Raw genomic sequence first — 21,609 nt, 5'->3', positions numbered from 1 at the left:
TAATGTATTTTTAATATTTGCTGCATTAGTGATATTTAATATTGATTTTACAGTCAGAACGTTGCATGTGTGTGATTTTTCTTCACTTACTGTAATAAACTATAAACTTTCTTATTTTCATTATTAGGCTGACCTCTGTCAACTTAGAAAATCTATCAACGCTGTCCGGCTAGTGTTCTTTCCACCTGGAATATACTTTGCATTGGTCAGTGTAAATGTGAAACCTCTTTTACATAATATCAATGTGCACTCTTGACTAAGATTTAGCAAAATTATCAGTTTAACCAGACACATTTTTATCAAAATTCAGCAAAAATTGGCAAAAAGCATATTCTCATTTTGAGATGAACATGTGATGCTCAACCCAGCAGGAGTGCATCCTGTGTGGGGAGTTTGTTTAAGGTCAGTCTAGCATGTATGTATGTTTCTGATCTAACTGACAGTGGACAAGAGTGACAGAAACATGCAGCACCATGAGTGAAAGTGCTGATGTAGTGTGCATGATGCGTACCTGCGAGTCGTACAGGGAGAGGAGAAAGACCTGTGAACCTTTCACTGCTCTAACTGTCGTCATCACTGAGAAATCCCTAGGAAATGGCGAATCTGGAGAGAAGACATACATATACACAAACAGTCTCTCAATGGACAAATGCCTTCACACCCACACTTTGTAATTTAATCTCAGCCGACAGAGGTTTATGTTAAAACGTACGAGGAAAGAGTTGCTTGGTGGGTGCGCTCAATTGAATCTTCTTGTTGATCTTAAAGGAGAGGTCTGTCTCCTCTCGTCCCTCCCTGCTGGTGCACAGTCCTGACTCCAACAACACACCCTCCATGTCCTCGGACAGATCTAGGATCTTCAGGACATCGATAGGATCGGCTGCAGAGAGACAAGAAACATTATGACTGAGAGGAATGGCAAGTTTGATGATGAGTTGATCTGCTGTTGCTCTTCAGGACATTTACCTTGATTTTATGCATGCACAAAGATCTTAATTAAAAGTTACAGTGATTTCTTTTGCAGCAAGCATCAGCCATTTGACGGCTTAAGCTGCAGCAGCAAAAAAAACAGTGATGCTTCTGCCACTGAGTTTCCTGGTTCCTGATCTAAAAGAGACCTTTAGTCAGCGCCGCCATCGCTAGCCTTCTGTCCCAACCCGAGCTTTATCGAGCACCTGTGAGAGCCGTAAAACACCACACGGGAGCAATGACCCTTTGTCACGACACAGAAAACAAACAAAACACCCAACACACTCAGCGTCACACTTCAAACAGCAATGCTACAAGAAATGAGATAGAGTTGGAAGCCAATGAGTAAAACTTAATGTTTTAAGTTGCTTCTTTAAAAACATTGTTGAGCTCAGATAATTGGGAGGGAGTTCCATAATTCTGGCTTGGCCACAGATGAAGCTTTTTCACAATATGAGTTTTGCTTTAACTGAGGGATAACACACGGGGAAGATGCTTGGGTGGAACCAAAGTATAGAGAAGAAATAAAGGCTCGGATAGGAATTAGAGTGTCTGTAACCTGTTGTAATAACAACTGTCTGGGAAATGAGATTTTGAATATAAGTGTAAGGATAATAATAATAATAATAGTGAAAATAGTTTGCCAAAGTATTCTTTAAACCATCTATCTATTTTTAAATTCATTTTGTTTTCGGATAAGAAACAAGTTATTTGTTTATCAGTTGACTCTTTTACTTTCTGAATCATTCATTCCTGCTTGGTGCCATTCTTTGATTACGATTGTGCTGTATATTTGGTCTGCAGTGTACCGTGGACTTCTCCAGTTTAGGTAAATAATGTCAAGTTGATGAAAACCTGATTAAATGATTGTATGAACAGATGAGTTCTGTAAAAATTCAGTACAGTTGTCATGAATGGGGAAATTAGCTATAGAGACCAAATCAGTTTTTGTACCAGGCTGTAAAAAAGTTTATTTCTGCTGTTGGACATTTTAACATGGGGGCTTATGGAGAGTGACTCGTTCTGTAGCCAGCCTCGAGTGGACGTTTTAGCACTTCTGCATTGGTTTCACTTTACAGACACAGAGGTTTATTTTAACATACTTCTTCTTCCTCACTGATTTAGAACAATAGTCCTGTTATAGCTGCACCAATCAACGTTGTTTATATTAACAAGGGTTTTTAATGCATTCTTAGCAGCTAAAAAGCCAATTTCACTTATCAACCTCCATTCCAGCCATTTTCAGCAAAAAAGCTCTGATAAACCTATTATGTATTTCCTATCCAGCCAGCACAAATCAGCAGACTAATTCACTGAGTAGCTGATGAACATGAGAAACATGAATTTTGCTTAGCAACTGTATAATTAAAACACAACTGTTTTTTTCCGGGTTTTTTTGGGTGTGATGTTACCTTTGAGACATGTGGGTGATGCCAGCCCTGTAATTAAGCTGCCCCTGTAAACAAACTAATGAAATCTTTTATCAGTCAGACCACGTCTGTCGTTCTGTCTCTCTTCTGAGGACACATACTTGCATACTTGCAGAAGTTTGGTGTGATCGCAAGATGACGTCCATCTTGGCACTGGCACATGCAACAGTCTGCATCAAACAACAAAGACTAATACCAGAGGGCAATAAAAAATACATGTGTTCTGACAATGATTCAGCCCGAGAGCACGGAAACACAAAACTCAAAAGACACTTTTGGAAAATGTAGAGATGCAGCCAGAGTTGTAACATTAGCGGGAATGCTTATCACACGTTCCTTTGATCAATGCGGACGCAGCGGTCGCAGAGATCTGTGAGATGGACTAAGTAGAAAAAGATGTGATGTAAAAGATGAGACTGGGGCAGAGAAATGTGCAGCATACTGGAAGTTTAGGAGAGAGAAGGGGGTAAAGAGAGGAAATAATACATGGTAGGGGAGAGGAGGGCATGCCTCTACTGGTATGGCTTCTTTTCACACGTATTTCTAGGGCTTACGTAAACCCTCCATCTGCCCAGCACCTTTCAACACACACACACACTCTCTCAGTCTCACACACACACACATGTGGATGTGTATGCGCACAAGAGGTTGGCATAATGTCTGAGTCTGAGCGCCAGATGTATTTACCGCCTCTTTTCTCAGTTGTCCCGTCTGTTTGTCCATCTGTTGGTCCGTCTGCCTGCCTGCCTGCCTGCTGGCATTCGGTCACCTTGTAACTCTGTCTTTTACATGCAGGTGATCATATTATTTACTGATACAGCTTATACAGCACTATTAGTCTTTATTGGCTGAGAAACGTCTGTAAAAAGAGTGACATCCAAGAATTCCTTCTCTGCTCTGACTGCTGACATAAAACACACTCTGAGTGACCACAAAAATATGAACACCTGTACAATGTAATGTGGAGCATTACAACAGTCCTGCAGTGCCTACATTGAGACTACAACTGGAGTTGTTTTGTATGCTGATTCAATTCTGTGGCAGTCTGGAGATGCATTTTGAGGCCGTGGCTAGCTGTTTCCACCTGCTTCCAGTGTTTATGCTAAGCTAAGCTAATCAACTCCAGCTTTTTATTGTCCATTCTTTATATTGTAAATGGTACAGACGCAAGACGAACATCATGACGCTATCTAATTCTTAATTACTTCCAAAAATGCTGAACTATCCTCCCACAGACTACATTCTCATTATCAGGAGTCGTTTCCCATAAATGCATTCTGACCATTAAAATATGTGCACTTTGCTAAATGTGCACATGTTGTTTTTCTGCTATGATTCCATTAAAATATATATTTATTTTCAGGGTCAAATGTGATGACGCACGACTGGCTGTTAATATGCTTTTCTTGAAGGCATATTTGGGCTACAAGGTAGCTCGTGGTGATCACACACGTGAGAGCCATGGTTAGACTGAAGGTGACACTGCTCCTGATATTGTACACGAAGCGAGGGGAGGGGGGGGGATTTTAGTCATACATACCAAGAAACGATCTGCAACACTGACATCTGAATGCAGCAGAAGACAAGACGAGACATGGAAACTTTGTTCTTACTCTATATTCCCTTTAACACAACAGGCAATGTTTCTCTCTAAAAAAGTCTCTAAACTGTGTGAGGGGCACCACGATCAACATGCACACACACGCAGAGCTTGTCAAATGTAAGCCTCGACATAAAGCAGAGCAGCAAGAATGAACTGTTCAACCAAAACAGGGAAACAGACAGATAGAAGTTTAATCTCATCTCATACTCGCAACAGACTTTAACCTTTTATTGCAACTGATGAGTTTAAATTTATTATTTTTTTCCACGTTATGCCATTAACAACTGCACCTGGCATTTTCTCAGAGCTCTGACTGGACTTGCTCTGGTAGCTCTCAAGCGTCAACCTCCATGGCTGTGAAATGAAGCCAATGCCAAAAACTGCAGTTCTGCAAACGACCACTTGACGCTGGCTATAGAACACGTCAATCTCCATAAGCCCCCATGTTAAAATGCCCAACTTCAAAGCAGAAATAAACATGTTTACAGCTTAGTACAAAAATTCATGACAACTTGGGGCGGTGTTTAGCTCAGTTGGTAGAGCAGCCGCCCCATGTGTGAAGGCTCAGTCCTTGCTGCGGAAGCCCAGGGTTTGAATCTGACCTGTGGCTCTTTCCCACATGTCAATCCCCATCTCTCACTCTCCCCACATTCCTGCCAAATAAAAAGCTTGGAAAGGCCAAAAATAATCTTAAAAAAAGAAAAATCATGACAACTGACAACTTGTTTGAACACTCAAGCTTCATTCATTTGCCCGCCTCAGCCTTACCAATGCTCCCCGTTTTTGCCTATTTTGGATTATCCAGGCGACAGGACTGCCAAGATGGTGACGGCCAGAGCCACCACCCTTGATACCACACAGATACTGTACAACGTCCATGTTTTCTAATGTTTATGGTAGATCTGAGTAACTAAAAAAAAAGTAAATCAACAAGTGTTGATGCCATTTATTTATTATTAAAATACAAAATCAACTCAGGAATGGTAGTTAAGATATTTTTCACCATATGGGGTTTTTTTTATACTAACTTGTTAAAAATTTACATAGCTGTAATTTTGTACCATCAGATTAAATGCAGGCTTTGATTTACTCATTTCATTTGGCATTTTAAACACTGGCCTAGGACAACCAGGACAACTGGCTAGCCACCAAAGATTCTCCTTGTGCTCCAAGTTGCTGGCCCGGACCTGTTAGACAAACTTATTTGACAGTGGAGTGGTGATGGTGATGGAGCTGTCTTTTATCGGAGATCCATCTCTGGTTATGGTTTCACATTTATGCATACAGGCCACACATGTAAGTGGGGCAGCGAAGCAGACGTACAGGCACAAACAAAACACTAACACACACCGACAACTTAACGGGCACCGTATTGGAAAGACCATGGGTTTTCTGGTAACCAGATGTGTGTCTGTTTATGTGTGTGCATATGAAGACTGTGTAAGTGCTTTTTTGTGTATGTGTGTGTTTGCGATTAGTCTGTCATTAACTCAGTAATGGCAAAGAATGCAATAACATGCCTTTTGCAGAACTTGTGCAGAACTTGTGTTTAGTCGAGCCTCCTACACTGCACCAAAACATACACAGACACACAAAAAGGCATCACCCTGGGGGTACAAAATCCCCCACCAAGGATTTGCCCCAGGGGCCTGTCATTACAGTGCTTTGCCTCTTTTTTACTCTCTTCCTTCTGCTCACTTTCTCACTTTCTGCTGCCTTTCTCAAACGTCTCTTTCAAACAGCTTTCATGTCTCTCAGAAGGAGATGAAAACCAGAGAAGAGATGAGAAGAAGAAAGAGTGCAGAGGGAAGAATAAGATGGAGGAACCATATGTTTTCTTTCCTCCCAGTTCAGCTGACTTTCATCAAAGGAACACTAGATAGTTTCTCCTGCTAACTGATATTCATAAAGACACACATGCATCAACTTATGCACAGATCCTAAGTATTAGTGACAAAGAGAGGGAATAAGAAGCTAGCAGACAGACAGCCATGTGCTCCATCTCTCCTTCTAGGAAACTGTGGTGCTCGTGTTGAAGTCACACATCATCTCAAGTCTAAACATCTCACTCGTAATCTTCCCTCCTCTTGATCCAAATCAACAGCGAAGGGTTTCGCATTCATTCATTCCAACAAAGTCGCTCTTCCTCTCAAGCACAGATCAAAGACTGCATCAATATTTGTCAGTCACAGGGCTCCAACTCTTCTCGAACAGCTACACGTTGCTTTTTGTGGCTCTGTGCACTATTATTGTTGGGTGCTGCGTCATACAGTGACTTTGATTTTTGAGAACAAAGAATGAGTTTATTTTCTAACATGACAATTTGTAGCACACAGACCTACAACTATGTCAGAGTGCAAAGCGTCTTCAGCGTCTTTACAACAAAACATGATTAATAAAGCAAAACTATGGTGCAAACAGAGAACTGATGGATATGGCTTTCTCTACTACTAATTTTTATACTCGTAGTCCGGATTACAACATCTTATCTTCTGCGGCTGGCCAAAAAGTTAATGCCCTGCTTGTTTCACAGTACCACCCTTTTGTTAAAGATAGCCGAGGAAGTATAAAACGAACCCTGACAGTGCAGTAAAGAATATTTAATGATCACATGAAACACTGAGCATCATCAGTAATAAAATAACTGTTTCCGCACACGCGGTTCATTGGGTTCCTTGTAGAAACAACCAAGAAAATAACCAAAGAACCGATTACAATCCCATTCAGGTTGCTGAGCAGTTAAACGTCTTGCTCTGTACATCGAATGATTACTGCTTCATCTACAAATTAAAAGAATACCCACATATCAGTCGATTTGAACTGTTTCATGGACATTTAGTCAACTGATCATCTATGATTTAGTCCATATTCAAGTCAGTTTAGTCTCATATTTGTACAGACAGTGCTCAATGTGGCTCTAATCACTTAATTCTGACTGGTGGGTTTTGTTTTTGCTCCTGAACAAATTGAGTTCGGCTGGGAAAAGCTGAACTGAGACGTCACACCAGAGTCAACTGTATTGACTGTAGACTAGAACAAATATGACTTTAATTATAGCAGGACGTTATAATAATAAAAAATTACTTAATAAATGGCACAAACAACACAAGTGTCTATTCTGTCAAAACAAGACTACAAGTCTTCAGTCATGCGAGCAGCCCTGTGAAGCTGTACTGAGTCATGTTTCGTCCATTTGAAGCGCAAATTTTATTCACGATAAACAGCTGGTAGGGCTAATTCTCTAGTTGGGTGCCATTAAACCAGAAGAAGACAGCACAACGAATGGATGTAACTAAAACAGCGACAGTCAAACCTGGAGACACTTACAGTCTCTTCATCGCTTCACACAGATATGATATTTTTTGTCTGGTAACTAATTGATTTAAAAGCACTCATCGTAAAGACGTTTTCATGATTTTCAGCTGCTCCACTCAGATGGATGGTAACACACTTAATTTCACCATCTCAGTTTAGCATTTTAGCATTCTAACATTTGCTAATTAGCCCAGCTGAGGATGATGGGAATGTCAAAACTCATCATTCTTGCAGGCAGCTCCACATGTTTGGGTAAGAAGCATTAACTCCCTCTGTTACAGGATAGACTGACTGACTGTCTCCTGAACACATAGGAGTACATGAACGGACACATGATATGTGTCTTAAATATAGAGAGGTTATATTATTAGTTTATTATTGTTAGAGGTATTATTGAGTGATATCCAATTTTGGACTTTTTAAGTTCTCGTGTCTTTGTTCATCTTTGCCTCTTTTGATCGATTTCCATAGTGTCTTTGTAGTTATTTAAATATCCAACACATCTTGGAGGAGGTCAAACAGGAATTTGAAACAGCTGCGACTTGGCTGTAACTCAGATAAATATGGCTAGTTGTAAAACAGTAAAAAAACTCCTCTAAAAAAACACCGTAAACACTCACTAATATTATTCTAAAAGTAAGCAGGTCTAAGTACTTCTCCTCCACCACAAAGACCTGGATCATATTCCTGGTAGTGATTTCAACAAACAGGACTGTCATTGTATTTTAACTTGAGGTGACTTATTAACTTCTTCTTCACAGTCAAAAAACAGAAGATGAGTTAGACACTGTTCACTGACGATGTACTGTACGTCAGTGTTTGTGGGTGGGAAGCTGTTGAGGGATCATGTACAAGCATACACAAGCAACTCCTTACTGTTTAGTCAGAAGACCTGCATGGAACCTCTGCACATATTATGGCCTTTTGGTGAAGACCTGAACTGCTAGCCAGTGAAAAGAAGTGATATCCAATGCTGCAACCATCCACCCACCAAAAGGTGGAGTTATTAGTGACAAAGCGTGACAGTAAAAGTCCAAACTGGGGAGCAAAAGGTTAGAAATGTTAAAACAAACTTTGTTAAACTATGTTCACCATCTTAGATCAGTGTGTTAGTAGGTTGGTATTTGCTCATTAGCACTAAATACCAAACAATTAAAATACAGATAAATTATTACAGTTCACCTGGGTGTCTGTGCAAAGAGTTTGTGGTCTGTGGCCACAATTCTTGTAATATTTCACCACCATGTGTATATCCCTAGAGTTTCTAGCGAGCCTAAAAATATCTAGAAAGATGATTTCCACACTGAAACACATGTGGTAGAAAACTACTACTGTTGTGCCATATCTCAAACCGTGATGTCACAACAGGTGTTTCCCATCGTCTGTACAATCAAAAACACCTGCTGTAACATCACTGATTGTGGGTGTGGCCAGAAGACCACCATTTATTAAAAACACTGTATGCACCCACACAGAAACAGATTTATTTTGTTTGTTTTGAGGTCAGACAATGAAACATAAGCAACACACACCAGAGACGAGAGAGGAGCATCTTCTACTTACAAATACATAACATGTGTCTCTCGCACTGAGAGTATCACCAGATACAGGGTACAGATCTTAAACTATCCAAACTTCACCTCTTTATCTATATTAAAATTAGAGTAGATAATAAAGAAAGTGGCAATTAGCATTATTCTATAGCTGCTGTGCATCTGTGTCTTCTTTCTATTTGCTTTAATAAATTGCACAAAACAAAAAAACATTCATACTGAAGATATAAAGGGCTCATTTTAAGAAACAACAAAAACAAAAACACAATGATTGTTATTTTCAGGAGACTATACACTAATGGAAACATACTAAAAATGTTCCATTGTATTCCATTGTTGCCAATAAATATTCCTAAATCGTACACACTGTAGCTATAAACTAAATGAATAGCCACCTGTTATAAATATATTATAAATAAATTAGGCACCAAACGTTTGCTTCACTTCCAAACTTCAGAATCACTTCTTTTGAGCATTGAATACTTTGAATACTTTAAAAGTAATAAATAACGAGAATGAGGCTGATGGCTACTTGAACGCACAAGTTACAGACAGACAGTGAGCCAAGTGAGTGAATGAAACACCTTAGGCCAGACCATGACAGTAACCTGACCACATTGCTCAGGTAACCACCATCATATTTCACACCTAATGTGCTGACAGCCAGGTGTGTGACGGCAACAGTAAGTCAAAAATCAAGAGAGACGTGTAACCGAAGACGGTTAAATAACGGCTTATGCAAGAGTCTGTCCAGTAGCTGAAAAAGAAACGTGAGAACAAAACACAAGTCCACATTTTACCATGTGTATCTGGGAGTATGTGATTGCTTCTCTGCGTGTCTGTGTTTCTCTTCACCCGGAGGGTAATTTACGAATAAATTCTTATTTACAAGTTCACTGACTGCCAGGTGTTGGAGGGTACAGGGTTCACACACTGGCCTAGTTTGACCCTGAATGACCCAAAAGGTCCAGAGGTCACATTAGTCACTTCAGAAATGACCTTCACAGGCAGGGCGAAGTTTGACCCTGAATATATGTGTCACAACATGCAAAAAACCCAACAAGTCCCTTTTCGTTTTGTTCTCTAAAATGTATTTCTTTTTATATTAATTTTATAACTTATTTCTTGATATATGACACACTGAGACAAGATGAACTATAACAAACAAACTAGAATAAGTAACCAGCAGTCGGGTTTTCTTCTAATCTTCAGTAAAAGCCAGATATATAATGACTTAAAGGCTTTTGAGACATAATATAAATACTTTTCAGCTTTTTCAGCATCTTCTCAGACAGGGCAGGTGGAGCCAACATGGTGGAGTCTCTGCCAAGTCACCTGCTCACTGACTCTTTTGCAATGAATCGCGGATGTAGTCCTACATAAAGCCGGACTACATCAAATGTTGACTTGCAAGTAAAACAGCCATTAAATGAGATAAACAACGGATGTAATGAGGTTAAGATGAAGGAAAGATGTGTGGGTTTATGAAGCTCAGAGTTTTTTTTAAAGACTTTTTCTTTGGGTGCTTAGAAACTGTTAATGTTGTTGGCCTCTGAAACCAATAAGGAAATCATATGTGACTGATTAATCAACCTCACTTCAAGGTCCATTTTGTACCTTTCGATCACATCACATGAGCTTTATAAGCAGAACGCAATTTGAGTTGAGTTTGTTTTTTGCCATCTGCTGTTTCAAGTTTAACAATGAACTTTGAAGCTCAACTTTTAAAGGAATATTTGCCATTTTGGGAAACGCTCCACTCTCTTGCAGAGTCTTGCAGAGGCTTGTTGTCTAGCAACCTCACGGTGACAACAAGAAGAATAGGTACATAACCCTTTTTTACTTTGGTTTTTGAATAGATTAAACAAACAAGATATAACATGTTAATCGGTGATCTTTAAAGGAGCTGGTAGGAGGATTTTATTACAGTTGAACAGAACAGGGGAGCTGGTAGGAGGATTTTATTACAGTTGAACAGAACAGGGCTATCAATTTCCCCTTGTCTTCAGTCTTTGTGCTAAGCACAGTTAACAGGCTGCTGGCTCTGCGGAGAGCAAAACACATTTCTCAAAATATCAAACTATTCCTTTAAGCTAACATGGACGAGAAAGCATTTTAAATAAAATAAATAAACAATAAATAATCTCCACGACAAATGGCAACTCCGTCTTCTAATGAAGACCATGTAAAATGAATGAAAAGCTCCAGGACGACTTCTAAATGAACCATGAGGTACCAATTTAAAGCTGACTTGAAAAACCAATGAGTACCACAGCGTCTATATTAGTGTATAATGACCTGAAAATAATAAATGTAATAATAAAGTTATGTTTCTGCTACCTCAGAATGAGCTGTTCATATCTACAGAGTTAGAGTTAGCTAGTCCGCCATGTTGAACCGACATGTTTCTACAGTAGCCCAGAATGGACAAACCAAACATTGGCACAGTTTTCGCATGTTTTGCAGCACCTTTACGTTTGCAATCCATAAAAACACAGCTAGAGGTCTCTAAAACCTGTTTACTGTGTCTTGTGCTGCTACTGGATGCTTGAATTTCCCTCGGGATCAATATAAGTATCTATCTACACGGATCCTTTAAAGACGTCTTGATGCTCAAGGTCTAGAAAGCTATGCAATTTTAATGTCTACAGGACTTTTATGAGAATGTTTTAGTGTTGTTTTATTGAAACTGTTCTTACTTTCTCCTTTGTGAGCTAACTAGGACCCCGAAGAAGGCCCAGATGGTCCTGTTTGACCCCAGTCGTCCTCTAAAGTCTTATTCTGCTGCCATTGGCCTTCTTAGCAGCTCCATGTGAGGTGCATACAAAATTGTTTTGTGGCATGTATTTATTGTTAATTTACTGGTTGTTATTTATGTTTGTGTTGTTCTGCCGCTGCACCACAAATTGCCCCTTGGGGATAATAAAGATACCTAGAACCTTGAAGTTAGACATGTTAAAACAGACAACATGTCAGGTTCTTAGTATTTCACCATGATTCCTCAGGTGTTAACTATAATACTTTTTTTCATACTCAAACACAAAGATACGCACTCGAGCGTGTCCTGATAAACATCACTGACATCACCCAACCTCCTCACATTAGTTTGAGTGCAGCGCCAGGGGCTGCTGTATGTACCAAGCGTTCCCAGTGCAGCTCAGCACAGCTCACTTTAATTTGCCTCGGTCTGTTCCCCATTACCCAGCTGTACAGGTTAAATATCCTATATGCTGCTGCTGTATGTAAGAGAGAGAGAGAGAGAGCACAGATTGATGCAGCAGGTATGGCAGAACAAGTCCAGACATATAGGCCAATGCCTTGTGACTGTCTAGCAAATGTGCAGTGGGTTCAAAGAGCCCAAAATGAGAGACAGTTCAGTTCAATAAGCTTTAGGTTTGCATGACCTGGCATGACAAAATCATCTGTCAAAGCGGAGTGTATTTTTCTGGAAGGAAAATGACTAGGAGACATTTATGAATGGGGGTGGAGGGTGTATTTGGAAAGTGACCTGATCAAATCAAGTTCATACCAACACATCAAAAGTGACCACATGCACAGATGGTGGACAGTGAGCGTGTGTTTGCTGCAAAATAGTAACACGGATGGCACTTAAATTTGGCTCTCATTAACTTGTGAAGGCCTGGAGGGCAGGTGTTGACAACTGATGGTCAGAGAGGAGGAGAAAAAAAAAGAGAGGGAGCAATAGTGACTAATTAAACTTTTTTTTTTTTTTTTACTGCAGATAAAATGCAATTGAGGAGTTTAGTTTTACTTTGCACAAAGAAAAACAAACAAACAAATCCTGGATGTTTCAGCCTACCTGCCCTCGAGGTGTAAAACACCGTGACGAGCACCAACAGCAGCCACGTCTCTCGCACTCTTCTCCATCGATCCATCATTTTTTGCATATGAAGCTATCGATCCAGTTAATTCCCTCGTGGCTAGGCCCCCCCTGCTCTCCGCGCGACACCTGCGGTCACAAGAAACCTTTGCCTTTTACGCGCGAGAGTCTAGGGAAACCGCTGCCCTCGCGCCCGTCTCCTCTTCAACGTGCACTCCAGCAGCTGGCAATTAAGAGCGCGCATGCACACACAAAAAATGGAAAAAGAAAAAAAAAAGCTGATTTAATTGATGATGAATGATACAGAGCAGCTCGTATACTCCTGTAGCCTCCACTTTGTTTCTTCTTTGTGGATGGATGAGGTAGGGAGACCATCAGGGGAGGAAAAAAAATAACTTAATCTCGGAAGGTCTTTCCTCCTACACCCGCAGACAACTTTCCTCACTTTCTCTTCCCTCCTCCACCTCCTCCTCACCCCCTCTCTCTCCTCCACTGCAAAACCATCCCTCCCTCCCTCCCTCCCCGGAGACTCCAGGTTCAAGCTCGTGGGGGCTGTACGGGAACATAATTACTGCGCGTGTCATTATTAGGATCATTATTGTCTTTTGTGATTTAAGGCGCTATGTGGTGTCTCCATCTGCGGGCGCATGGGCACGCATTGGCACGCACTGGCACAGGCGCATAACGTGTTATAACGTTGCCATGACCGCGCACATGTGCATTGAGTTTAAATGTTTTGGATATAAACCTGCCAGAAAAGTTTCTCTCTCTATAGGAGGCAATAAAAAACACCCAGCATGAACAATAAAAGGTTGTGCCACATTGAATTTTCTGCATCCTGCCTTCACACACACACACACACACACACACACACACACACACACAAAGCATGCTAGGACAGGACAACCGGTGCTGCCCAACTAATAAAAATATGCTGCTGCAGATTCCAAATTCCAGTGCCTGTCTGTCTTTGCCCACCCCATGCACTCTTCAAACACGCACACATACATAGATAAATTCCTCCTATAGGCACGTCTATTAAACTATATAACTGTGCTTCCACTTCAAAGGTTTTCTCATTCTTTATCTGTATTGTAGAAAAGTAAAAAAAAGCTCGCTGTGAGGTATCAAATGTTTTTAAGGGGGTTTTAGGGAAGGTTTATGGGGTGAAAAGGACTGACAAGAATAAGAGCTCAGTACATGCACACACATGCATACATGCACTTAAATACCTATATGAGCCTCAGGTCCCTCCTGGACAGCTTCACTTTACTTCCACTTATTAGTCTGTGTTGCCAACCAAGATGACATTTGTATTTTTTTTTAGAGCACTAAAATGTGACACAGACTTAAAGATATAGCATGAACAGGACTTTTTATACAGATATGTATAAATCTAAACCTTTTTAGATATTACATTAGCATACATTATGCATTAAAATGTATATAAAAAAGAAGTTGATATTTAAACAAATTAAGCTGGAAGAATGAATCTGTTTTTCAATCTAAAGGAAACAAATGTAAAGATACCTTAAAAGTAATGTTTAAATGACAAAAAATGTGTTATCAAGAGTAATTTTAGTCTGTACTGATAACTGACACATGGAGAGGGTTAGATTAACAGTGTAGGTTTTTTGTGAGTACTGTATTGGGATGTAATAATTGTTCTTCTTGGTGCCATCTTGCAACAGCTGTCATTGCTCTGTAGTGTCTTGTTTTGGTAAAGGTCTTTCCAGCCTGTAACTAATGAACAGATGCACAAACTTTTCTTTTTGTGAATAAATTGGAGAGAAACTGGAGAGACATCTGGAGACATTTCACATGTTCTGCAGCTCGTTAAATGTAGATTACAAGTTTATGGATAAAGGTACTCTAAATGTAGCGTACAGTCATTATTTGAACGTTGTGTTTTGGAAAGAGCTCTGTTCTGGTAACAGAAATAAATCATATTCAGGCACACATACATGATGACTTTTTTTCTTTTTTTTAAAATAGATTCCAGGCATATTTCTAAATGCCTACCCCCGGCTTCAAGTAGGTCATCGTATGACTGGCAACTACACTCTCATGTTCAAGTGTGCATGCGAGAGGTTTTGTACTTGTCTGTGTGTGTGTGTTTAGTGTTTGTTTATCTTACTCTTCTTACACTCTTCATAATTGTAACTTTTTTGATACTCATTATAAAGGTCAATTAAAGGGTTTGAGAGACATTATTTGTCATATGTGCGAGTGTATGTGTATATACAGTGCATATATGTTCATGTATATCGACATGTATGGGTGTGTTTGTATGGATATTTAGTGTATATTAACGTGCCTTCTGTCCAAAATCTATCATACACTTTGATGTAACAACAATGCTTAAGTTACAGCAGGAAGCAATTATTTATTTTTTCAATCAATGTGTTTATTTATGCTTTTCGAATTTTGTTTTTGCTGTTGTTGTTTTCAGTTGTTGGTATTATTTTTCAGTTTTTTTTTTTTTTTTAACAATATCTTGAACTTGAACTTTTCAACTTTTTCTTAACAAACAAAACAAGTACAAAAGAGAAACCAACGTTTTCTAAAGAAAAGAAAAAAAGGTTTTGTACTTCACCATAAGCTGTACAGCATCAGAAACACTTACAACAATAAAACACAGAAAAGCAAAAAAAAGAAAAGCTGGACGGGATCACATCTTTTATTTCTGTACACTGTAACATCACTAACACTTAAGCACGTATATGTTGTAGTCTATGCAACACCACAGCTTAGTTAGTTATGTAATCATACGATGTGTGGGTTCATGACCAGCCTGATCAGTCTAGTACCAAACAAAAATATTTCAAGAAGGGGACCAAATCTTGTATAGTGCTGGTGGTATTGTTTTTCTGTTGCTTTAAGTTGTGTGTGTGTATGTGTCCCTTTGACTTTGTGTAATAATAATTAATTAAAATAAATCTTAAGGCATCATCATGTATACCGTAGTTGGCTTTGAACAATAAAAGAAGTCACCTCATTTAGAGAGTCAGAGTGCACTGATTTGAAGAATAATCATACCCCCACTGGGAGGCGCCAATGGGTTTATCAAGTCTAATATAATCCCATGTCATGAATTTCATATAATAGCTAGGTTTGAATGACACCATAGGACTGTGTACCATTAACATAATCTCTCTCTCTCTGTACCTCTTTTATCCTCTTACAGTGGCTCTCACCTTTACTCATCTGTCATCCTGCAGAGCTGCTTGCCTGCAGCTGTCCCACAGTGAGCACAGAGCAGAGGAGCAGCGTGCAGTGGCACCATGGCGAGTCCTGGACAGAAAGTGGTCCTGATCACTGGCTGCTCTTCTGGTATCGGCCTGAGGACGGCTGTGACACTGGCCAAAGATAAACAGAAGCGCTATCATGGTAGGTGCACCGTGTGTGTGCGTGTATATATATGTGTGTGTGTGTGTGTGTGTGTGTGTGTGTGTGTGTGTGTGTGTGTGTGTGTGTGTGTGTATATATATGTGTGTGTGTGTGTGTGTGTGTGTGTGATAGAGATAGACAGAGAGCGAGAGAGACACACAGAGAAAGAGAGAGAGATAACATGCTACATTTGTGCTGCCAAAACAGTTTTAATAATAAACAACTTTATTTGCATGTTGTAAATAAACATCCTGTCACTATCACTCCTCCACTTGTTCTTGTTCACGCATAAGATGCTTAGGCCATACATCATTACTGCAGTGCATGTAATAGTATTACATACTCTACATGATTATGCTGATTAAAGCTACTCTCTGTTTACTCTCGCTACAGTATAGCAGATTTGCCATTTTAATCTAAAGATGACTGGGATGTTGTTTGTAGTGGTTTAAATCTCCAAAAGAAAGAAAGAAAGAAAGAAAGAAAGAAAGAAAGAAAGAAAGAGAAAGAAAGAAAGAAAGAAAGAAAGAAAGAAAGAAAGAAAGAGAATTTATGCAGAAAATATTACTTAATAGTTTTTTTAGCAGTTTTTTTGGAAGTGTTGTATAGTAAATAATCACACCTAATATTCTCTACCTGAAGCCGTGAAGAGAGACTTGGAGGTCGTGGATTTTTCTTATTTAAGTGAATTAGCCTAGATGCTAACTGAGTTAACAGACTGAGAAACAGGTTGTGCCACTTGTACAAAAACCTATAAACAATTTATGAAAGACATGGGCCAGGAAGCGGCTTACACCAGTTACAAAAAGACACAACAATGAAATTCAATTTGCCAAGTTTTACCAAAGAGAAATAAAGTCAAAGCACCATTAATACAAATTGAGGCTTTGCCTTGTGAACATTTCAATAGGCTTCCTCCCACTGCTCATCTGTCACAACCAACCCCAATTTTTTGTAACCTAAGAGGTTAAAAGGTTAAGGTTAAAACTCAGCTTCCTCTCTGCCACACACATAGCCATATATCTGATCCCAACTTAATCTTTAGTCACTGTTAAATGTATATGTAACTCAAGACAATAACTTAAGCCACACTACAGCCATGCTTAGGCTCATTACTGCCCAGCTCGCTCGTTTGTGGTGGACAGGCTGTGAGGGCTATTTCTGGAATAGGCACGTGGCAGGATTGATGCCAGTGAGTGTCAGTTTCTATATTAGAGCTTATTAGAGATATTAGCTATTATAAGAGCTCAGTTAATTATGATTATCTAGCATTAGCTTTTACATTGTTGGTATTTCAGCCAGTTATTCACAAAGTGAATTCATGAAAACAGGTTAAGTCAGCAAAATAGTGAATGTGAACACAGCACCTCCATTCTCATCTATCACCCCATGGCTCTGATGATATTTTTGTTGTGTCACCCTCCCTTTTCTTAATGGTCTTTACTCCGTTCTTTCTGTTCACTCCTATGACAGCAAATGCACACACAGACAGGGTCACTTAGGATGGAAAATCCTGATAAGGATAAGTGGATACAGATAATGAATGGTGATGGATGCCTAATCACAGGCTTATTTAAAGCAGCAGTCTGGAGGTGTAGTGCTGGAGTTGTAGGTGGAAGCTTGGAAGCTGCCAATGGAAATAAATGGAGCATAATTATACCTACATACACTACTGTTAAAAATGGAATGATGCAGATCTAATTGAGATTGGAGCACTTAAATGCATTTGCGATTTGAAGTCAAGTGTGAAGGAGCTACTCTTTTCATTGAAGTTGGTGATTGAAAAACCAACAAGTAGTAACGTTGGTGGTCTCCACCCTGTAGCAGAAAAAGTGTGTGTCTTTCATGTGTTTTCTCATGACCAGACAGACTTGATTTAAACAAGAGTCTACATGCTACATGCTAACATCGGCACACTAACATGCTGATGTTTGTAATGTCTACCATGTACACCATCTTAGTTTAGTGTTAGTATGCTAATGAACCAAAATACTGGACACATTTTTTTTTATCTGATGATGGCCCTAGGTTCAATGTCAGTGGATCCATTTTTATCTGATGATGGCCCTAGGTTCAATGTCAGTGGATCCACAAATATATTACATTTCATCCTGTGGGGAACATGAGCATCTTTATTAAATGTCCAAAAGTCAAGATAGAAGATTTTTTTTATTAAAACCTGCCATGTGTCGTGGCACAAGGGGAAAAGTCAGGAGATCTCCAAAGTCTGTAGGATTCACCCTCTGGGGATCATGAATGTCAAAGTTTCACAACTAACGTGGTTAAAAGAAGTGTTGGTACTTCTCAAGCTAAATAGGTATCTATGGAGTACTGTACTGGACAGTAAGATGAACACCTTAACATCCGAAAACAGATAAAACAACAGTTTTAAACATGTGCCATGGGGTGACACTTAAACTGAAATATGCTGTTATTTTGTCAAAAAACGAATTAAGAGGTCTTCAGATATTACTATTATTAAAACTCCAATTACATTACTGATGAGTACAGCATGTACAATGCATTTTTTTCTCAGTTTGACCGTACAGGCCTGACAGATATGGAACATAACCATGCTGCCAAAGCAAATCACAATAAAAGTCAACCTCATCTACGCTCCTCTCAGTTCTTTGTTTCCCCTCTCTTTCTGCTGGTTCACAGTCATAGCAACAATGCGTGATCTGAAACGTAAAGATAAGCTGGTGGAGGCTGCCGGGGAGGCGTATGGGAACACTCTTTCTCTGGCTGTACTAGACGTCTGCAGCGACGAGTCTGTCAAACAGTGTATTAATGGCATCGAAGATAGACGCGTGGATATCCTCAGTAAGTAAAATGCATCCTCATCGTGTTCCTCCATGCATTGCCACACTAGTTATGTTGATTACCCAAGTTCTTCCTCCTCTTCTTTGTTTCTGCTGAAAAGTCAACAACGCAGGTGTCGGCCTGGTGGGTCCAGTGGAGAGCATCCCCATCGAAGATATGCAGAAAGTGTTTGAGACCAATTTCTTCGGGGTGGTACGCCTGATCAAAGAGGTGATGCCTGACATGAAGAAAAGGAAAGAAGGACACATAATCGTGGTCACCAGTGTGATGGGACTGCAAGGTTAGCAGCCAGACGGGTAACTGGATGAGTGAAGGGAGGATAGGCGTGTTGGGGCGTTACATGGTACAGGGAGAAATGTCATGTTTGGTGTCATCATCCTGATGTATACGTGGGTTGATGATGGACGAATGGAGGAGCGGGTGGATAACTGAAGAAAGACTAATGGCGTTTAAGTCCTACTGCATGACTTTACAAACACAGTGAACAAGAACTAATATGAAACTGTTCATGTTGTCTGACAACGGAATTTTAATGTGTACTGTGTTTCTAGGCGTGGTGTTCAATGACGTGTATACAGCTTCCAAGTTTGCGATAGAGGGCTTCTGTGAGAGTTTGGCTGTGCAGCTCTTGAGGTTTAATATCAGGTGAGTGTCACTGATGCTACTTTCATCATTAGTAACAAGTCAATAACACAGATGCAAATAGTGTGACATTTAGAGGAGCAGTGTGTAGGATTTGGTGGCAACCCCCTTGTGTTATATTTAACTTGCCAAAGTTTTATCTAGGACTGCAAATACTGATTTCATTATTGATATTATTATATTGATAATACATTTATTTTTTTTTTGATTACTCAATTAGTTGTTTACATTGTTGAAGGTGCTCTCTGTCGTTCTGTCTGTATGCTAGCAGCTCTGGCTGTACTACAAATAAAGGCAAATACTTTTAATTCTCCTAAAATATATTGAGGCTGGACTTGCGGCTTGGGGGGCCCACTGGTGGCTGCTGCATATAGCCAGAAACGGCTCTGTTCAGACTACACTCAGGTGAGTGTTGAAGTGGTTTAGGAATTACCTGAATTGTTTGAAAATAATAGATGCTTTATCTTTTTTCATTTAAGTTTTTACATACATTTTTATCTCAAATACAATCACACACAAAAGGCTCATAGACATGCAAATGTGGAGAGATGCTGAAGTGATGAGCAGCCATGTAGCAATGCCCTGGGAGCAGTTATACCTTGCCTCAAGGGTGCTTCAGCAGTGCCCAGGAGGTAAACTGGCACCTCTCCAGCTATCAGTCCACCCTCCATACTTTGGTCCATGGTGGACCTGAGCCGACCACGCAGTGGTTCCCGAGCCAAAACCTTACAGACTAAGCTACTGCCAGCCCATATTTTGATCATTAATATTGTGCCATGCTATCAATCGATTATTGACGTCAGCACTTACTCTTCCTCTATCTAACAATGCTATATTGATGAGTTCCTGTCGTTTTATGACCCCCCTTTTGCTGTCTCCCTCTCTCTCTCTCTCTCCTCAGATTGTCTATGATCGAGCCCGGCCCGGTGCACACAGAGTTTGAAGGAAAGATGATTCAGGAAGTGATGCAGAAAGAGTATCCCGGAACGGACCCTGATACTTTGTATCAGTTCAAAACCATCTATCTTCAGTCTGCTATTAACATCTTTGAGATAATGGGACAAACGCCTGATGTCATCGCCAGAGTAAGTTTATAAGCCTCACTTATTATCGGTCTGCAATGGTGATTAATCCGGTAAGCCTGACTCCAATTGTTGTGTCTGTTTTGTCCATCATCTCACTCCCTGCAGTGTATTAAGAAAGTGATTGAAGCAAGCACCCCGCGTTTCCATAATCTGACCAACCCCTTGTACATGCCCATTATAGCGATGAAATACGCTGATGAAACTGGAACTCTGTCTGTCCAAGGCTTCTACCACATGTTCTATAGCCTGGGTCCTCTATTGAATGTCACCGCAGCTGTCATGAGGTTTTCCAGTTTTCTGAAGAGAAGGACAGTTTCACCAGACTAGAGACTTTACACAGATGTCAACATTAACATCCTGAGTATGCTGACCACAATAAAACCCCCACCTCTTCTTAGGTGAAGAGGAAAATGAAAACATATTAATATAACTGGTTTTAATGAGTTATCTTTGGTGGCTTGCCATATTTCCTTCTGTATATACAGTCTGTATTGTAATGATCAGTCCTATTTTCTCTTCTATGTATAAAGTTGTAGCTCATGAATGTACAGTTACTACAACTATTTTGGCAATAAAAACTGTAATTTATACATTCTAGGAGTTGTGTTAGTCCTTCTGAAAGTTTTTAGCAAATGTGGTTGAATGCACGTCACTGATGATTATGGTAAGTTCTTATGAGCTACATCTATATGCATCTATTTTCCTTCACTTTGTCTCTGTGCTGAAAACACCCACATTTCAGCAAAGTTCTGCTCTTGGCTGCCCACCCAAACTGCATTTAATGAGCATTCACACATGCTTTTACACAAATAAAGATATACCGGCATATATTTAACCAATAGCATTTGCAACATAGACTATTAAACCTTAGCAGCACCTTAATGATAAACATCTGGTTTTACTGACACTACATCTGCATACGATGTTAGAGAAAATATGTACGTTTTGTCTGTGAGGT

At 39.8% G+C, this 21,609-nt stretch overlaps 2 protein-coding genes across 2 annotated transcripts in view; one reads left to right on the top strand and one right to left on the bottom strand.

Annotated features, from left to right (window-relative positions):
• LOC104921198 (collagen alpha-1(XI) chain) overlaps positions 1-21,609 on the bottom strand; it is a 51,886-nt gene that overhangs the window by 28,981 nt on the left and 1,296 nt on the right. The window contains exons 2-3 of the mRNA XM_027282889.1: positions 713-880; positions 512-603 (exon numbers count right to left, since the gene is read on the bottom strand). Of these exons, the coding sequence (XP_027138690.1) occupies positions 512-603; positions 713-836 (216 nt within the window). The 5' untranslated portion in view covers positions 837-880. The remainder of the gene's footprint in view (positions 1-511; positions 604-712; positions 881-21,609) is intronic.
• Positions 18,321-21,019, top strand: LOC104921166 (retinol dehydrogenase 8-like). Its single transcript, XM_027282890.1, has 5 exons — positions 18,321-18,924; positions 19,025-19,204; positions 19,476-19,569; positions 20,468-20,651; positions 20,757-21,019. Exons 1-5 carry the CDS (start codon positions 18,675-18,677, stop codon positions 20,976-20,978), a joined length of 930 nt encoding a protein of 309 aa, XP_027138691.1. The 5' UTR covers positions 18,321-18,674; the 3' UTR covers positions 20,979-21,019.

Source organism: Larimichthys crocea, chromosome X (genome assembly GCF_000972845.2).
Source record: "Larimichthys crocea isolate SSNF chromosome X, L_crocea_2.0, whole genome shotgun sequence".
NCBI classification, from domain to species: Eukaryota; Metazoa; Chordata; class Actinopteri; family Sciaenidae; genus Larimichthys; species Larimichthys crocea.
The sequence above is the reverse complement of the archived record's forward strand: the minus strand, read 5'-3'. Positions and strand labels throughout refer to the sequence as shown.

Bases quoted from the DNA above. Each gene is read 5' to 3' on its own strand.
- LOC104921166 (XM_027282890.1), top strand. From the start codon at position 18,675: ATGCTGCCAAAGCAAATCACAATAAAAGTCAACCTCATCTACGCTCCT. The intron at 18,925-19,024 runs GTAAGTAAAATG...TCTGCTGAAAAG, and splicing joins TAGACGCGTGGATATCCTCA to TCAACAACGCAGGTGTCGGC. The intron at 19,205-19,475 runs GTTAGCAGCCAG...CTGTGTTTCTAG, and splicing joins CAGTGTGATGGGACTGCAAG to GCGTGGTGTTCAATGACGTG.